The sequence below is a fragment of the Oncorhynchus kisutch genome, unplaced genomic scaffold, assembly GCF_002021735.2.
Source record: "Oncorhynchus kisutch isolate 150728-3 unplaced genomic scaffold, Okis_V2 scaffold719, whole genome shotgun sequence".
NCBI classification, from domain to species: Eukaryota; Metazoa; Chordata; class Actinopteri; order Salmoniformes; family Salmonidae; genus Oncorhynchus; species Oncorhynchus kisutch.
In genome coordinates, this window is record NW_022262664.1 from 172,749 (window position 1) to 193,270 (window position 20,522).

The following is a 20,522-nucleotide window of genomic DNA, read 5'->3' on the forward strand; positions in this document are numbered from 1 at the left end:
AACTCAGAACCGCAGAGTAAAGATGTGCTTACTTTTATTTTGCGTAGAGCTTCCTATTGATCCTCTGATCTCATCTTTCTATAAAGGGTTTCCAGGTTGAACATTTCAGAGTTTCCTAGTTCCAAGTTGCCTTGAACACAGCAACGGACACACTCTAATTTCTATGTTTAAAGAGTCTCTTCAATGAAACAGAACAACAGTATCGGTCTGTATTTAGGTTTATTAGATGTCTGTATTGGGACACACACACACACACACACACACACACACACACACACACAAACAGGTTGTCTTAACCCCAGTCAGGTAGGATGGCTGACATCCCCAGAGTTCTAACATGCAAAGCATTATGGGGCATCTTCCTGGGCGTCTGAATCTGAGTCCTTCATTAAGGCCTCCTCCTCCTCTCCTGCAGCGGTCCCCTCCTCCTCCTCTCCAGCAGCGGTCTCCTCCTCCTCCTCTCCTGCAGCGGTCCCCTCCTCCTCCTCTCCTCCTCCTGTTCTGCCCGTCCCTCGGGAAGAGAACTTCCTCATCTTGATGTTGGGAAGCTTCTTTAGATCGCCGCTCCACTCCCTGAAACCAACCAATCACAGATCAGAACCATGGAATCATCCAATCACAGCTCAGAACCATGGAACTGTCGGGTTCACCTAGGGGTCATGATAGGGGCTGTACCAAATGATTGATGTATTATAATAATTGATTATGTTGTATTAATAGAAGGGGAGGGGCTATAAGACCCCTCCCCCACTACATTTATAGGGTCCTGGACTACAGATTAACAATATATATATTCATGATAAAAGGTTTAATATTGTTCCACAGTTTATTTCTAGTCTCTGCCTCTTATAAAGAAAACGGTCTGAGAGACGTGTGACTGTGTGACAGAACTCTGCAGTGTAAGAGATGAGAGACTAGTCAGACACTCCACTATAAATCAACTTGGGGACATTTCCTGCTGAGCCTTTAGATAACACTGAAACGACTGTTTGTATAAGCTGCGGTGGCATGGGCTTGGTCTCATGAGTAGAAGGTAATGACGTAGGCAGTGACATCACTAAGATATATGACTGCAGGAATAATAAAACAACTCAAACCCTTTTCTATTTTGCAGAAATTACTCTGGAAACATGGTTGCTATGTTCCCGTTGTCAACTTCTGTCTGCAATTGCAGGTGCAATTAAAGGTTTTTTAAAGATATTGTCTGAACGCTAATTTCACAAATGAGCCAATGATTGACAAGGAACAAGGAACGAACCACAACAGAATCAACCAATCAGCTGAGAGAATGTTTCAGAGGTAAATGTAACGAATAGAGCTGTTTTTCATGAATCATCACAGCTCTACTAACAACAACCAATCAGATCACAGCTCTACTGACACAAACCAATCAGATTCCTGCTCTAGCCAGAGTTGGGTTGTCATTGGTCGTCTCACCTGAAGGTCTTGAGATGTTTAGAGTTAATGATGTCTGGAATCTCTGAGGAGAGAGGAACACACTGTCAGGGTTCTGTGTGTGTGTATCACCGTGTGTGTGTGTATCATTTTGTGTGTGTGTATGAGAGACTGACCGAAGCCGTTGCCATGGTACAAAGCGGTCTCTCTCTCTACAGTCTGTTTGATGACGGTCTCCCTGCTGCCATGGAGACGACCCTGACGACCTTTGATCCCGTTCACCAGCTCTATCTGGTCCAACTCCCCGTCAAACCTCTGCAGGTACCTACACACACATAAACACACACGCATTTTAAACACTATTTGGATCCACCAATCACATGTACAAAACAAATATCCAAAAATTTCCCTGTCTGCATGTCCCTCAAGGGACCAGGAAACACCTCCTTCTCCAAGCAGCTAGGCCCTAGTCCCTCAAGGGACCAGGAAACACCTCCTTCTCCAAGCAGCTAGGCCCTAGTCCCTCAAGGGACCAGGAAACACCTCCTTCTCCAAGCAGCTAGGCCCTAGTCCCTCAAGGGACCAGGAAACACCTCCTTCTCCAAGCAGCTAGGCCCTAGTCCCTCAAGGGACCAGGAAACACCTCCTTCTCCAAGCAGCTAGGCCCTAGTCCCTCAAGGGACCAGGAAACACCTCCTTCTCCAAGCAGCTAGGCCCTAGTCCCTCAAGGGACCAGGAAACACCTCCTTCTCCAAGCAGCTAGGCCCTAGTCCCTCAAGGGACCAGGAAACACCTCCTTCTCCAAGCAGCTAGGCCCTAGTCCCTCAAGGGACCAGGAAACACCTCCTTCTCCAAGCAGCTAGGCCCTAGTCCCTCAAGGGACCAGGAAACACCTCCTTCTCCAAGCAGCTAGGCCCTAGTCCCTCAAGGGACCAGGAAACACCTCCTTCTCCAAGCAGCTAGGCCCTAGTCCCTCAAGGGACCAGGAAACACCTCCTTCTCCAAGCAGCTAGGCCCTAGTCCCTCAAGGGACCAGGAAACACCTCCTTCTCCAAGCAGCTAGGCCCTAGTCCCTCAAGGGACCAGGAAACACCTCCTTCTCCAAGCAGCTAGGCCCTAGTCCCTCAAGGGACCAGGAAACACCTCCTTCTCCAAGCAGCTAGGCCCTAGTCCCTCAAGGGACCAGGAAACACCTCCTTCTCCAAGCAGCTAGGCCCTAGTCCCTCAAGGGACCAGGAAACACCTCCTTCTCCAAGCAGCTAGGCCCTAGTCCCTCAAGGGACCAGGAAACACCTCCTTCTCCAAGCAGCTAGGCCCTAGTCCCTCAAGGGACCAGGAAACACCTCCTTCTCCAAGCAGCTAGGCCCTAGTCCCTCAAGGGACCAGGAAACACCTCCTTCTCCAAGCAGCTAGGCCCTAGTCCCTCAAGGGAACAGGAAACACCTCCTTCTCCAAGCAGCTAGGCTGCTAACCGACAGCTGAACAGAGCATTACCTAGCTAACTGCTTTGCCCTAGTCCCACGACAGCTGAACAGAGCATTACCTAGCTAACTGCTTTGCCCTAGTCCCACGACAGCTGAACAGAGCATTACCTAGCTAACTGCTTTGCCCTAGTCCCACGACAGCTGAACAGAGCATTACCTAGCTAACTGCTTTGCCCTAGTCCCACGACAGCTGAACAGAGCATTACCTAGCTAACTGCTTTGCCCTAGTCCCACGACAGCTGAACAGAGCATTACCTAGCTAACTGCTTTGCCCTAGTCCCACGACAGCTGAACAGAGCATTACCTAGCTAACTGCTTTGCCCTAGTCCCACGACAGCAGAACAGAGCATTACCTAGCTAACTGCTTTGCCCTAGTCCCACGACAGCTGAACAGAGCATTACCTAGCTAACTGCTTTGCCCTAGTCCCACGACAGCTGAACAGAGCATTACCTAGCTAACTGCTTTGCCCTAGTCCCACTACAGCTGAACAGAGCATTACCTAGCTAACTGCTTTGCCCTAGTCCCACGACAGCTGAACAGAGCATTACCTAGCTAACTGCTTTGCCCTAGTCCCACGACAGCAGAACAGAGCATTACCTAGCTAACTGCTTTGCCCTAGTCCCACGACAGCTGAACAGAGCATTACCTAGCTAACTGCTTTGCCCTAGTCCCACGACAGCTGAACAGAGCATTACCTAGCTAACTGCTTTGCCCTAGTCCCACGACAGCTGAACAGAGCATTACCTAGCTAACTGCTTGTGTTTCTAGCTCCAACAGTATAGTAATACCTAGCTAAATGCTTGTGTTCCCAGCTCCAACAGTATAGTAATACCTAGCTAAATGCTTGTGTTTCTAGCTCCAACAGTATAGTAATACCTAGCTAAATGCTTGTGTTTCCAGCTCCAACAGTATAGTAATACCTAGCTAAATGCTTGTGTTTCTAGCTCCAACAGTATAGTAATACCTAGCTAAATGCTTGTGTTCCCAGCTCCAACAGTATAGTAGTACCTAGCTAAATGCTTGTGTTTCTAGCTCCAACAGTATAGTAATACCTAGCTAAATGCTTGTGTTTCTAGCTCCAACAGTATAGTAATACCTAGCTAAATGCTTGTGTTTCCAGCTCCAACAGTATAGTAATACCTAGCTAAATGCTTGTGTTTCCAGCTCCAACAGTATGGTAATACCTAGCTAAATGCTTGTGTTTCTAGCTCCAACAGTATAGTAGTACCTAGCTAAATGCTTGTGTTTCTAGCTCCAACAGTATAGTAATACCTAGCTAAATGCTTGTGTTCCCAGCTCCAACAGTATAGTAATACCTAGCTAAATGCTTGTGTTTCCAGCTCCAACAGTATAGTAATACCTAGCTAAATGCTTGTGTTTCTAGCTCCAACAGTATAGTAATACCTAGCTAAATGCTTGTGTTCCCAGCTCCAACAGTATAGTAGTACCTAGCTAAATGCTTGTGTTTCTAGCTCCAACAGTATAGTAATACCTAGCTAAATGCTTGTGTTTCTAGCTCCAACAGTATAGTAATACCTAGCTAAATGCTTGTGTTTCCAGCTCCAACAGTATAGTAATACCTAGCTAAATGCTTGTGTTTCCAGCTCCAACAGTATGGTAATACCTAGCTAAATGCTTGTGTTTCTAGCTCCAACAGTATAGTAGTACCTAGCTAAATGCTTGTGTTTCTAGCTCCAACAGTATAGTAATACCTAGCTAAATGCTTGTGTTCCCAGCTCCAACAGTATAGTAATACCTAGCTAAATGCTTGTGTTTCCAGCTCCAACAGTATGGTAATACCTAGCTAAATGCTTGTGTTTCTAGCTCCAACAGTGCAGTAATACCTAGCTAAATGCTTGTGTTTCTAGCTCCAACAGTATAGTAATACCTAGCTAAATGCTTGTGTTTCCAGCTCCAACAGTATGGTAATACCTAGCTAAATGCTTGTGTTTCTAGCTCCAACAGTGCAGTAATATATACTAATTTAGTAAAGGTTAAGACGAGCAGATTCAGATGCTTGTGTTTCTAGCTCCAACAGTGCAGTAATATATACTAATTTAGTAAAGGTTCAGACGAGCAGATTCAGACCTGGTAAGAAAAGCATTTTGCTGTACTTGTGCAGGTGACATTAAAACTGTATTTACTTCAATGTTTATGCAAAGTGCATTTGACAACACTGACTTTTAAAGAAGTCATTTCTATTGGTCTAGACTGACAAATGAGACCAACTCACCAACACAAGGAGAAATCTAACTTTTCTCTGTTACGCACAACCTCCCCGGCACCCCTAACAAACAATAACCTCAAGTCAAAACCATTATAACACACACAGAGAGAAAGCAACAGTTTTTTGGAAATCAAGGAGAAAAAGAAAACCACACACACATGAATATAGACACGGGTACTGACCTCTCTGTGATGAATATAGACACGGGTACTGACCTCTCTGTGATGAATATAGACACGGGTACTGACCTCTCTGTGATGAATATAGACACGGGTACTGACCTCTCTGTGATGAATATAGACACGGGTACTGACCTCTCTGTGATGAATATAGACACGGGTACTGACCTCTCTATGTGACAGGCGTCCTGTTTGGTGAATATAGACACGGGTACTGACCTCTCTGTGATGTGCCAGGCGCCCCATTTGGTGAATATAGACACGGGTACTGACCTCTCTACGTGACAGGCGTCCTGTTTGGTGAATATAGACACGGGTACTGACCTCTCTGTGATGTGACAGGCATCCTGTTTGGTGAATATAGACACGGGTACTGACCTCTCTGTGTGACAGGCATCCTGTTTGGTGAATATAGACACGGGTACTGACCTCTCTGTGATGTGACAGGCGTCCTGTTTGGTGAATATAGACACGGGTACTGACCTCTCTGTGATGTGACAGGCGTCCTGTTTGGTGAATATAGACACGGGTACTGACCTCTCTACGTGACAGGCGTCCTGTTTGGTGAATATAGACACGGGTACTGACCTCTCTACGTGACAGGCATCCTGTTTGGTGAATATAGACACGGGTACTGACCTCTCTATGTGACAGGCGTCCTGTTTGGTGAATATAGACACGGGTACTGACCTCTCTGTGATGTGACAGGCGTCCTGTTTGGTGAATATAGACACGGGTACTGACCTCTCTGTGGTGTGACAGGCGTCCTGTTTGGTGAATATAGACACGGGTACTGACCTCTCTACGTGACAGGCGTCCTGTTTGGTGAATATAGACACGGGTACTGACCTCTCTATGTGACAGGCGTCCTGTTTGGTGAATATAGACACGGGTACTGACCTCTCTACGTGACAGGCATCCTGTTTGGTGAATATAGACACGGGTACTGACCTCTCTATGTGACAGGCGTCCTGTTTGGTGAATATAGACACGGGTACTGACCTCTCTATGTGACAGGCGTCCTGTTTGGTGAATATAGACACGGGTACTGACCTCTCTATAATGTGACAGGCGTCCTGTTTGGTGAACTCTGTCTTCTCAGAGTCCAGCTGGCTCTGAAACCACTGCAGCTTATCACCTACACACACAGACAATAGAAGGTAAGAGGGGGTACACCCTACCGTTGTACTCACCTACACACACAGACAATAGCAGGTAAGAGGGGGTACACCCTACCGTTGTACTCATCAACACACACTGAATATACTGTGATATGTGGTTGTCCACCTAGCTATCTGAATATGAATATACTAACTACTGTGATATGTGGTTGTCTCACCTAGCTATACTAACTACTGTGATATGTGGTTGTCTCACCTAGCTATCTGAATATACTAACTACTGTGATATGTGGTTGTCTCACCTAGCTATCTGAATATACTAACTACTGTGATATGTGGTTGTCTCACCTAGCTATCTGAATATACTAACTACTGAGATATGTGGTTGTCTCACCTAGCTATCTGAATATACTAACTACTGTGATATGTGGTTGTCTCACCTAGCTATCTGAATATACTAACTACTGTGATATGTGGTTGTCTCACCTAGCTATCTGAATATACTAACTACTGTGATATGTGGTTGTCTCACCTAGCTATCTGAATATACTAACTACTGTGATATGTGGTTGTCTCACCTAGCTATCTGAATATACTAACTACTGTGATATGTGGTTGTCCACCTAGCTATCTGAATATACTAACTACTGTGATATGTGGTTGTCTCACCTAGCTATCTGAATATACTAACTACTGTGATATGTGGTTGTCTCACCTAGCTATCTGAATATACTAACTACTGTGATATGTGGTTGTCTCACCTAGCTATCTGAATATACTAACTACTGTGATATGTGGTTGTCCACCTAGCTATCTGAATATACTAACTACTGTGATATGTGGTTGTCTCACCTAGCTATCTGAATATACTAACTACTGTGATATGTGGTTGTCTCACCTAGCTATCTGAATATACTAACTACTGTGATATGTGGTTGTCTCACCTAGCTATATGAATATACTAACTACTGTAATATGTGGTTGTCTCACCTAGCTATCTGAAGATGAATATACTAACTACTGTGATATGTGGTTGTCTCACCTAGCTATCTGAATATACTAACTACTGTGATATGTGGTTGTCTCACCTAGCTATCTGAATATACTAACTACTGTGATATGTGGTTGTCCACCTAGCTATCTGAATATACTAACTACTGTGATATGTGGTTGTCTCACCTAGCTATCTGAATATACTAACTACTGTGATATGTGGTTGTCCACCTAGCTATCTGAATATACTAACTACTGTGATATGTGGTTGTCTCACCTAGCTATCTGAATATACTAACTACTGTGATATGTGGTTGTCTCACCTAGCTATCTGAATATACTAACTACTGTGATATGTGGTTGTCTCACCTAGCTATCTGAATATACTAACTACTGAGATATGTGGTTGTCTCACCTAGCTATCTGAATATACTAACTACTGTGATATGTGGTTGTCCACCTAGCTATCTGAATATACTAACTACTGTGATATGTGGTTGTCCACCTAGCTATCTGAATATACTAACTACTGTGATATGTGGTTGTCCACCTAGCTATCTGAATATACTAACTACTGTGATATGTGGTTGTCTCACCTAGCTATCTGAATATACTAACTACTGTGATATGTGGTTGTCTCACCTAGCTATCTGAATATACTAACTACTGTGATATGTGGTTGTCCACCTAGCTATATGAATATACTAACTACTGTGATATGTGGTTGTCTCACCCAGCTATCTGAATATACTAACTACTGTGATATGTGGTTGTCCACCCAGCTATCTGAAGATGAATATACTAACTACTGTGATATGTGGTTGTCCACCTAGCTATCTGAATATACTAACTACTGTGATATGTGGTTGTCTCACCTAGCTATCTGAATATACTAACTACTGTGATATGTGGTTGTCTCACCTAGCTATCTGAATATACTAACTACTGTGATATGTGGTTGTCTCACCTAGCTATCTGAATATACTAACTACTGTGATATGTGGTTGTCCACCTAGCTATCTGAATATACTAACTACTGTGATATGTGGTTGTCTCACCTAGCTATCTGAATATACTAACTACTGTGATATGTGGTTGTCCACCCAGCTATCTGAATATACTAACTACTGTGATATGTGGTTGTCTCACCTAGCTATCTGAATATACTAACTACTGTGATATGTGGTTGTCCACCTAGCTATCTGAATATACTAACTACTGTGATATGTGGTTGTCCACCTAGCTATCTGAATATACTAACTACTGTGATATGTGGTTGTCTCACCTAGCTATCTGAATATACTAACTACTGTGATATGTGGTTGTCCACCCAGCTATCTGAATATACTAACTACTGTGATATGTGGTTGTCTCACCTAGCTATCTGAATATACTAACTACTGTGATATGTGGTTGTCCACCTAGCTATCTGAATATACTAACTACTGTGATATGTGGTTGTCCACCTAGCTATCTGAATATACTAACTACTGTGATATGTGGTTGTCCACCTAGCTATCTGAATATACTAACTACTGTGATATGTGGTTGTCTCACCTAGCTATCTGAATATACTAACTACTGTGATATGTGGTTGTCCACCTAGCTATCTGAATATACTAACTACTGTGATATGTGGTTGTCCACCTAGCTATCTGAATATACTAACTACTGTGATATGTGGTTGTCTCACCTAGCTATCTGAATATACTAACTACTGTGATATGTGGTTGTCCACCTAGCTATCTGAATATACTAACTACTGTGATATGTGGTTGTCTCACCTAGCTATCTGAATATACTAACTACTGTGATATGTGGTTGTCCACCTAGCTATCTGAATATACTAACTACTGTGATATGTGGTTGTCTCACCTAGCTATCTGAATATACTAACTACTGTGATATGTGGTTGTCTCACCTAGCTATCTGAATATACTAACTACTGTGATATGTGGTTGTCCACCTAGCTATCTGAATATACTAACTACTGTGATATGTGGTTGTCCACCTAGCTATCTGAATATACTAACTACTGTGATATGTGGTTGTCCACCTAGCTATCTGAATATACTAACTACTGTGATATGTGGTTGTCTCACCTAGCTATCTGAATATACTAACTACTGTGATATGTGGTTGTCCACCTAGCTATCTGAATATACTAACTACTGTGATATGTGGTTGTCTCACCTAGCTATACTAACTACTGTGATATGTGGTTGTCTCACCTAGCTATACTAACTACTGTGATATGTGGTTGTCTCACCTAGCTATCTGAATATACTAACTACTGTGATATGTGGTTGTCTCACCTAGCTATCTGAATATACTAACTACTGTGATATGTGGTTGTCTCACCTAGCTATATGAAGATGAATATACTAACTACTGTGATATGTGGTTGTCTCACCTAGCTATCTGAATATACTAACTACTGTGATATGTGGTTGTCCCACCTAGCTATCTGAATATACTAACTACTGTGATATGTGGTTGTCTCACCTAGCTATCTGAATATACTAACTACTGTGATATGTGGTTGTCCACCCAGCTATACTAACTACTGTGATATGTGGTTGTCTCACCTAGCTATCTGAATATACTAACTACTGTGATATGTGGTTGTCCACCTAGCTATCTGAATATACTAACTACTGTGATATGTGGTTGTCCACCTAGCTATCTGAATATACTAACTACTGTGATATGTGGTTGTCCACCCAGCTATCTGAAGATGAATATACTAACTACTGTGATATGTGGTTGTCCACCTAGCTATCTGAATATACTAACTACTGTGATATGTGGTTGTCCACCTAGCTATCTGAATATACTAACTACTGTGATATGTGGTTGTCCACCTAGCTATCTGAATATACTAACTACTGTGATATGTGGTTGTCCACCTAGCTATCTGAATATACTAACTACTGTGATATGTGGTTGTCTCACCTAGCTATCTGAATATACTAACTACTGTGATATGTGGTTGTCCACCTAGCTATCTGAATATACTAACTACTGTGATATGTGGTTGTCTCACCTAGCTATACTAACTACTGTGATATGTGGTTGTCTCACCTAGCTATACTAACTACTGTGATATGTGGTTGTCCACCTAGCTATACTAACTACTGTGATATGTGGTTGTCTCACCTAGCTATCTGAATATACTAACTACTGTGATATGTGGTTGTCCACCCAGCTATCTGAATATACTAACTACTGTGATATGTGGTTGTCCACCCAGCTATCTGAATATACTAACTACTGTGATATGTGGTTGTCCACCCAGCTATCTGAATATACTAACTACTGTGATATGTGGTTGTCCACCTAGCTATCTGAATATACTAACTACTGTGATATGTGGTTGTCTCACCTAGCTATCTGAATATACTAACTACTGTGATATGTGGTTGTCCACCTAGCTATCTGAATATACTAACTACTGTGATATGTGGTTGTCCACCTAGCTATACTAACTACTGTGATATGTGGTTGTCTCACCTAGCTATCTGAATATACTAACTACTGTGATATGTGGTTGTCCACCCAGCTATCTGAATATACTAACTACTGTGATATGTGGTTGTCCACCCAGCTATCTGAATATACTAACTACTGTGATATGTGGTTGTCCACCCAGCTATCTGAATATACTAACTACTGTGATATGTGGTTGTCCACCTAGCTATCTGAATATACTAACTACTGTGATATGTGGTTGTCTCACCTAGCTATCTGAATATACAAACTACTGTGATATGTGGTTGTCTCACCTAGCTATCTGAATATACAAACTACTGTGATATGTGGTTGTCCACCCAGCTATCTGAATATACTAACTACTGTGATATGTGGTTGTCTCACCTAGCTATCTGAATATACAAACTACTGTGATATGTGGTTGTCCACCTAGCTATCTGAATATACAAACTACTGTGATATGTGGTTGTCTCACCTAGCTATCTGAATATACTAACTACTGTGATATGTGGTTGTCCACCTAGCTATCTGAATATACTAACTACTGTGATATGTGGTTGTCCACCTAGCTATCTGAATATACTAACTACTGTGATATGTGGTTGTCCACCTAGCTATCTGAATATACTAACTACTGTGATATGTGGTTGTCCACCTAGCTATCTGAATATACTAACTACTGTGATATGTGGTTGTCTCACCTAGCTATCTGAATATACTAACTACTGTGATATGTGGTTGTCCACCTAGCTATCTGAATATACTAACTACTGTGATATGTGGTTGTCCACCTAGCTATCTGAATATACTAACTACTGTGATATGTGGTTGTCTCACCTAGCTATCTGAATATACTAACTACTGTGATATGTGGTTGTCTCACCTAGCTATCTGAATATACTAACTACTGTGATATGTGGTTGTCTCACCTAGCTATCTGAATATACTAACTACTGTGATATGTGGTTGTCTCACCTAGCTATCTGAATATACTAACTACTGTGATATGTGGTTGTCTCACCTAGCTATCTGAATATACTAACTACTGTGATATGTGGTTGTCCACCTAGCTATCTGAATATACTAACTACTGTGATATGTGGTTGTCTCACCTAGCTATCTGAATATACTAACTACTGTGATATGTGGTTGTCTCACCTAGCTATCTGAATATACTAACTACTGTGATATGTGGTTGTCTCACCTAGCTATCTGAATATACTAACTACTGTGATATGTGGTTGTCTCACCTAGCTATCTGAATATACTAACTACTGTGATATGTGGTTGTCCACCTAGCTATCTGAATATACTAACTACTGTGATATGTGGTTGTCTCACCTAGCTATCTGAATATACTAACTACTGTGATATGTGGTTGTCCACCTAGCTATCTGAATATACTAACTACTGTGATATGTGGTTGTCCACCTAGCTATCTGAATATACTAACTACTGTGATATGTGGTTGTCTCACCTAGCTATCTGAATATACTAACTACTGTGATATGTGGTTGTCCACCTAGCTATCTGAATATACTAACTACTGTGATATGTGGTTGTCTCACCTAGCTATCTGAATATACTAACTACTGTGATATGTGGTTGTCCACCTAGCTATCTGAATATACTAACTACTGTGATATGTGGTTGTCTCACCTAGCTATCTGAATATACTAACTACTGTGATATGTGGTTGTCCACCTAGCTATCTGAATATACTAACTACTGTGATATGTGGTTGTCTCACCTAGCTATCTGAATATACTAACTACTGTGATATGTGGTTGTCTCACCTAGCTATCTGAATATACTAACTACTGTGATATGTGGTTGTCCACCTAGCTATCTGAATATACTAACTACTGTGATATGTGGTTGTCCACCTAGCTATCTGAAGATGAATATACTAACTACTGTGATATGTGGTTGTCCCACCCAGCTATCTGAATATACTAACTACTGTGATATGTGGTTGTCCACCTAGCTATCTGAATATACTAACTACTGTGATATGTGGTTGTCCACCTAGCTATCTGAATATACTAACTACTGTGATATGTGGTTGTCCACCCAGCTATCTGAATATACTAACTACTGTGATATGTGGTTGTCCACCTAGCTATCTGAATATACTAACTACTGTGATATGTGGTTGTCCACCTAGCTATCTGAATATACTAACTACTGTGATATGTGGTTGTCCACCTAGCTATCTGAATATACTAACTACTGTGATATGTGGTTGTCCACCTAGCTATCTGAATATACTAACTACTGTGATATGTGGTTGTCTCACCTAGCTATCTGAATATACAAACTACTGTGATATGTGGTTGTCCACCTAGCTATCTGAATATACTAACTACTGTGATATGTGGTTGTCCACCTAGCTATCTGAATATACTAACTACTGTGATATGTGGTTGTCCACCTAGCTATCTGAATATACAAACTACTGTGATATGTGGTTGTCTCACCTAGCTATCTGAATATACTAACTACTGTGATATGTGGTTGTCCACCTAGCTATCTGAATATACTAACTACTGTGATATGTGGTTGTCCACCTAGCTATACTATACTACCAGCTATCTGAAGATGAATATACTATGACTTTTTAATTTGTTTATTTAACCTTTATTTAACTAGACAAGTAGGTTAAGAACAAAATCTTATTTAAAATGACGGCCTACCAAAAGGCAAAAGACCTCCTGCGGGGGCGGGGATTAAATATACAAATCAATTAAATAAAAACATAGGACGAAACATACATCACGACAAGAGAGACACCAGAGCACTACATAAAGAGAGACACCAGAGCACTACATAAAGAGAGACACCAGAGCACTACATAAAGAGACACCAGAGCACTACATAAAGAGAGACACCAGAGCACTACATAAAGAGAGACACCAGAGCACTACATAGAGAGACACCAGAGCACTACATAAAGAGAGACACCAGAGCACTACATAAAGAGAGACACCAGAGCACTACATAAAGAGAGACACCAGAGCACTACATAAAGAGACACCAGAGCACTACATAAAGAGAGACACCAGAGCACTACATAAAGAGAGACACCAGAGCACTACATAGAGAGACACCAGAGCACTACATAAAGAGAGACACCAGAGCACTACATAAAGAGAGACACCAGAGCACTACATAAAGAGAGACACCAGAACACTACATAAAGAGAGACACCAGAACACTACATAAAGAGAGACACCAGAGCACTACATAAAGAGAGACACCAGAGCACTACATAAAGAGAGACCAGAACACTACATAAAGAGAGACCAGAACACTACATAAAGAGAGACACCAGAGCACTACATAAAGAGAGACACCAGAGCACTACATAAAGAGAGACACCAGAGCACTACATAAAGAGAGACACCAGAGCACTACATAAAGAGAGACACCAGAGCACTACATAAAGAGAGACACCAGAGCACTACATAAAGAGAGACACCAGAGCACTACATAAAGAGAGACACCAGAGCACTACATAAAGAGAGACACCAGAGCACTACATAAAGAGAGACACCAGAGCACTACATAAAGAGAGACACCAGAGCACTACATAAAGAGAGACACCAGAGCACTACATAAAGAGAGACACCAGAGCACTACATAAAGAGAGACACCAGAGCACTACATAGAGAGACACCAGAGCACTACATAAAGAGAGACACCAGAGCACTACATAAAGAGAGACACCAGAGCACTACATAAAGAGAGACACCAGAGCACTACATAAAGAGAGACACCAGAGCACTACATAAAGAGAGACACCAGAGCACTACATAAAGAGAGACACCAGAGCACTACATAAAGAGAGACACCAGAGCACTATATAAAGAGAGACACCAGAGCACTACATAAAGAGAGACACCAGAGCACTATATAAGAGAGACACCAGAGCACTACATAAAGAGAGACACCAGAGCACTACATAAAGAGAGACACCAGAGCACTACATAAAGAGAGACACCAGAGCACTACATAAAGAGAGACACCAAAGCACTACATAAAGAGAGACACCAGAGCACTACATAAAGAGAGACACCAGAGCACTACATAAAGAGAGACACCAGAGCACTACATAAAGAGACACCAGAGCACTACATAAAGAGACACCAGAGCACTACATAAAGAGAGACACCAGAGCACTACATAAAGAGACACCAGAGCACTACATAAAGAGAGACACCAGAGCTCTACATAAAGAGAGACACCAGAGCACTACATAAAGAGAGACACCAGAGCACTACATAAAGAGAGACACCAGAGCACTACATAAAGAGAGACACCAGAGCACTACATAAAGAGAGACACCAGAGCACTACATAAAGAGAGACACCATAGAATGGTAGCAGCACAACAACAACGTAGCAGCACAACATGACAACAACATGGTAGCAGCACAACAACAACGTAGCAGCACAACATGACAACAACATGGTAGCAGCACAACATGATAACAACATGGTAGCAGCACAACATGACAACAACATGGTAGCAGCACAACATGACAACAACATGGTAGCAGCACAACAACAACGTAGCAGCACAACATGACAACAACATGGTAGCAGCACAACATGACAACAACATGGTAGCAGCACAACAACAACGTAGCAGCACAACATGACAACAACATGGTAGCAGCACAACAACAATGTAGCAGCACAACATGACAACAACATGGTAGCAGCACAACATGACAACAACATGGTAGCATCACAACATGACAACAACATGGTAGCAGCACAACAACATGGTAGCAGCACAACATGACAACAACATGGTAGCAGAACAACAACAACGTAGCAGCACAACATGACAACAACATGGTAGCAGCACAACATGGTAGCAACACAACATGATAACAACATGGTAGCAGCACAACAACAACGTAGCAGCACAACATAACAACAACATGGTAGCAACACAACAACAACGTAGCAGCACAACATGACAACAACATGGTAGCAGCACAACATGACAACAACATGGTAGCAGCACAACATGATAACAACATGGTAGCATCACAACATGACAACAACATGGCAACAACATGGCAACAACATGGTAGCAACACAACATGACAACAACATGGTAGCAACACAACATGACAACAACATGGTAGCAGCACAACATGACAACAACATGGTAGCAGCACAACAACAACGTAGCAGCACAGCATGACAACAACATGGTAGCAGCACAACATGACAACAACATGGTAGCAGCACAACAACAACGTAGCAGCACAACATGACAACAACATGGTAGCAGCACAACAACAACGTAGCAGCACAACATGACAACAACATGGTAGCAGCACAACATGATAACAACATGGTAGCAGCACAACATGACAACAACATGGTAGCAGCACAACATGACAACAACATGGTAGCAGCACAACAACAACGTAGCAGCACAACATGACAACAACATGGTAGCAGCACAACAACAACGTAGCAGCACAACATGACAACAACATGGTAGCAGCACAACATGATAACAACATGGTAGCAGCACAACATGACAACAACATGGTAGCAGCACAACATGACAACAACATGGTAGCAGCACAACAACAACGTAGCAGCACAACATGACAACAACATGGTAGCAGCACAACATGACAACAACATGGTAGCAGCACAACAACAACGTAGCAGCACAACATGACAACAACATGGTAGCAGCACAACAACAATGTAGCAGCACAACATGACAACAACATGGTAGCAGCACAACATGACAACAACATGGTAGCATCACAACATGACAACAACATGGTAGCAGCACAACAACATGGTAGCAGCACAACATGACAACAACATGGTAGCAGAACAACAACAACGTAGCAGCACAACATGACAACAACATGGTAGCAGCACAACATGGTAGCAACACAACATGATAACAACATGGTAGCAGCACAACAACAACGTAGCAGCACAACATAACAACAACATGGTAGCAACACAACAACAACGTAGCAGCACAACATGACAACAACATGGTAGCAGCACAACATGACAACAACATGGTAGCAGCACAACATGATAACAACATGGTAGCATCACAACATGGCAACAACATGGCAACAACATGGTAGCAACACAACATGACAACAACATGGTAGCAACACAACATGACAACAACATGGTAGCAGCACAACATGACAACAACATGGTAGCAGCACAACAACAACGTAGCAGCACAGCATGATAACAACATGGTAGCATCACAACATGACAACAACATGGCAACAACATGGTAGCAACACAACATGACAACAACATGGCAACAACATGGTAGCAACACAACATGATAACAACATGGTAGCATCACAACATGACAACAACATGGCAACAACATGGTAGCAACACAACATGACAACAACATGGCAACAACATGGTAGAAACACAACATGACAACAACATGGTAGAAACACAACATGACAACAACAAGGTAGGAACACAACATAACAACATGGTAGCAACACAACATGACAACAGCACAACATGACAACATGATAGCAACACAACAACATGGTAGCAACACAACATGACAACAACAAGGTAGAAACACAACATGGTAGCAACACAACATGACAACAACATGGTAACAACACAACATGTAGCAACACAACATGGTAGCAACACAACATGATAACAACATGGTAGCAACACAACATGGTAACAACATGGTAGCAACACAACATGGTAACAACATGGTAGCAGAACAACATGACAACAACAAGGTAGCAACACAACATGGCAACAACACAACATGGTAGAAACACAACATGATAACAACACATGGTAGAAACACAACATGACAACAACATGGTAATAACACAACATGACAACAACAAGGTAGCAGCACAACATGACAACAACACAACATGGTAGAAACACAACATGACAACAACATGATAATAACACAACATGGTAGCAGCACAACACGACAACATGGTAGCAGCACAAAACACGATACAAACAGACAACAGCACAAAGGGCAAGAAGGTAGAGACAACAATACATCACGCAAAGCAGCCACAACTGCCAGTAAGAGTGTCCATGATTGAGTCTTTGAATTAAGAGATTTTGTGTTAAACGCTCTACAACAAAGCTTTCTCTGTGTTCAACAAGCTTTCTCTGTGTTCAACAAGCTTTCTCTGTGTTCAACAAGCTTTCTCTGCCCTTAACCTTGTTCTGAACACCTCCAAAACAAAGGTCATGTGGTTTGGTAAGAAGAATGTCCCTCTCCCCACAGGGGTGATTACTACCTCTGAGGGTTTAGAGCGGGGTGATTACTACCTCTGAGGGTTTAGAGCTTGAGGTGGTCACCTCATACAAGTACTTGGGAGTATGGCTAGACGGTACACTGTCCTTCTCTCAGCACATATCAAAGCTGCAGACTAAAGTTAAATCTAGACTTAGTTTCCTCTATTGTAATCAATCCTCTTTCACCTCAGCTGCCAAACTAACCCTGATTCAGATGACCATCCTACCCATGCTAGATTACGGAGACGTAAATTATAGATTGGCAGGTAAGGGTGCTCTCGAGCGGCTAGATGTTTACCATTCGGCCATCAGATTTGCCACCAATGCTCCTTATAGGACACATCACTGCACTCTATACTCCTCTGTAAACTGGTCATCTCTGTATACCTGTCACAAGACCAACTGGTTGATACTTATTTATAAAACCCTCTTAGGCCTCACTCCCCTCTATCTGAGATATCTTCTGCAGCCCTATTCCTCCACACACAACACCCGTTCTGCCAGTCACATTCTGTTAAAGGTCCCCAAAGCACACACATCCCTGGGTCGATCCTCTTTTCAGTTCACTGCAGCTAGCGACTGGAACGAGAGAGCCTCCATCCCCGCAGGAGGCCTTTTGCCTTTTGGTAGGTCGTCATTGTAAATAAGAATTTGTTCTTAACTGACTTGCCTAGTTAAATAAAGGTGAAATAAGAAAAATATGCATATAATTGGATGAGAGCGCTTCCTACTGCTTGAGCTATGTTGTTGATGCAAATTGAGAAGAGTGTGGGGCCTAGGATCGAGCCTTGAGGTACTCCCTTGGTGACAGGCAGTGGCTGAGACAGCAGATGTTCAGTAACAGTCATACAGTAACAATAGTAAAGTAACACAGTAATAGTAGTAACAGACTGTCAGACTCACCAATGCTGTTGAGACGAGTGGCCTTCTCACTCTTTTGTCTGGAGGCAGAGATACACACTTAACTTTATAAATATATAACAATATACAGGATTCTCGCTGTTCAAAACACAGACCATCTCCCTCCCTCCTTACCTCTCCTTCTTTCCCAGACGTATCTCCTGGCTGGCCAAGTAAGCAGCTTTCCTGCTATAGGGATGACACACCTTCTCCTTCTGAGTTGGTTTACCTTTCCCCGCCTTCGGCTACACACACACACACACGACTGTTAGAACACTGTCTTGCATTATTCTATACTGAACTAAAATATAAATGCAACATGTAAAGTGTTGGTACCATGTTTCATTAACTGAAATAAAAGATCCTAGAAATGTCCCTCCGCAAGAAAGCTTATTTCCCAGTTAGTGAGTCTTTCTCCTTTGCCAAGATAATCCATCCAGCTGATAGGTGTGGCATATCAAGAAGCTGATTTAATGGCATGATCATTACACAGGTGCACCTTGTGCTGGGGACAATAAAAGGTCACTCTAAAATATGAAGTTTTGTCACACAACACCACAGATGTCTGAAGTTTTGAGGGAGCGTGTAATTCACATGCTGAAATTTCCTCCAGTGCTGTTGCCTGAGAATTTAATGTTAATTTCTCTACCATAAGCCGCCTCCAACGTCATGTCAGAGAATTTGACAGTACGTCCAACCGGCATCACAACCGCAGACCACGTGTAACTACGCCAGCCCAGGACCTCCCATCACTGTGCTCCTGCTCAGTCATGTGAAATACTTACTTAAAAGCTTAAGTAAAATAAGAGTGACGAAAATATTTAATAAATAAACTAAAGTTTAAAAAAATAAAAAATACTGAGTCTATCTGCGGGGGTATAGGTTAGTCGAGGTAATATGTAGGTAGGGGTAAAGTGACTACGTAATAAGTATTCAATGCAAATAGTGGGGGGATAGAAGCTGTTAAGAAGCCTTAGGACCTGTTTTTTATTGAACTAGGCAAGTCCTATACTTGGTGCTTGTGAAAGTCACGTGAGATCCATAGATTCGTGCCTAATTTATTTATTTCAATTGACTGATTTCCTTAAATTAACTAACTCATAAATCGTTGAAATTGTTGCATTTTGCGTTAATATTTTTTTGCAGTATACATTCACTAGGTTGTAAGAGCGCTATAACATTATATACATCTACATTATATACATCGAGGTTTAGCTAAATCTATTTCTACATATCTAGATACATGTTAAGGATGTTAAATAATAAGTGTAATTTTACCATGTTTTAGTTGTATGTACGAAGTTTGATCACCGGTTGAAAACACGTGTTCTGTATTGACAACTCCGGCGGATGCTGCTGGTCCATCGGACAACACTGTCCGTCATTTCCTCCGGCGGCCGAAAGAAAGGTT

At 42.1% G+C, this 20,522-nt stretch overlaps 1 protein-coding gene across 1 annotated transcript; it reads right to left on the reverse strand.

The window, feature by feature from the left end:
* Nucleotides 1-200: 200 nt before the first annotated feature.
* Nucleotides 201-20,515, reverse strand: LOC109886822 (translation machinery-associated protein 16-like). Its single transcript, XM_031815970.1, has 7 exons — nt 20,390-20,515; nt 19,247-19,356; nt 19,115-19,152; nt 6,340-6,424; nt 1,572-1,720; nt 1,438-1,480; nt 201-573 (listed from the first exon to the last, which is right to left on the reverse strand). Exons 1-7 carry the CDS (start codon nt 20,390-20,392, stop codon nt 348-350), a joined length of 654 nt encoding a protein of 217 aa, XP_031671830.1. The 5' UTR covers nt 20,393-20,515; the 3' UTR covers nt 201-347.
* Nucleotides 20,516-20,522: the final 7 nt, after the last annotated feature.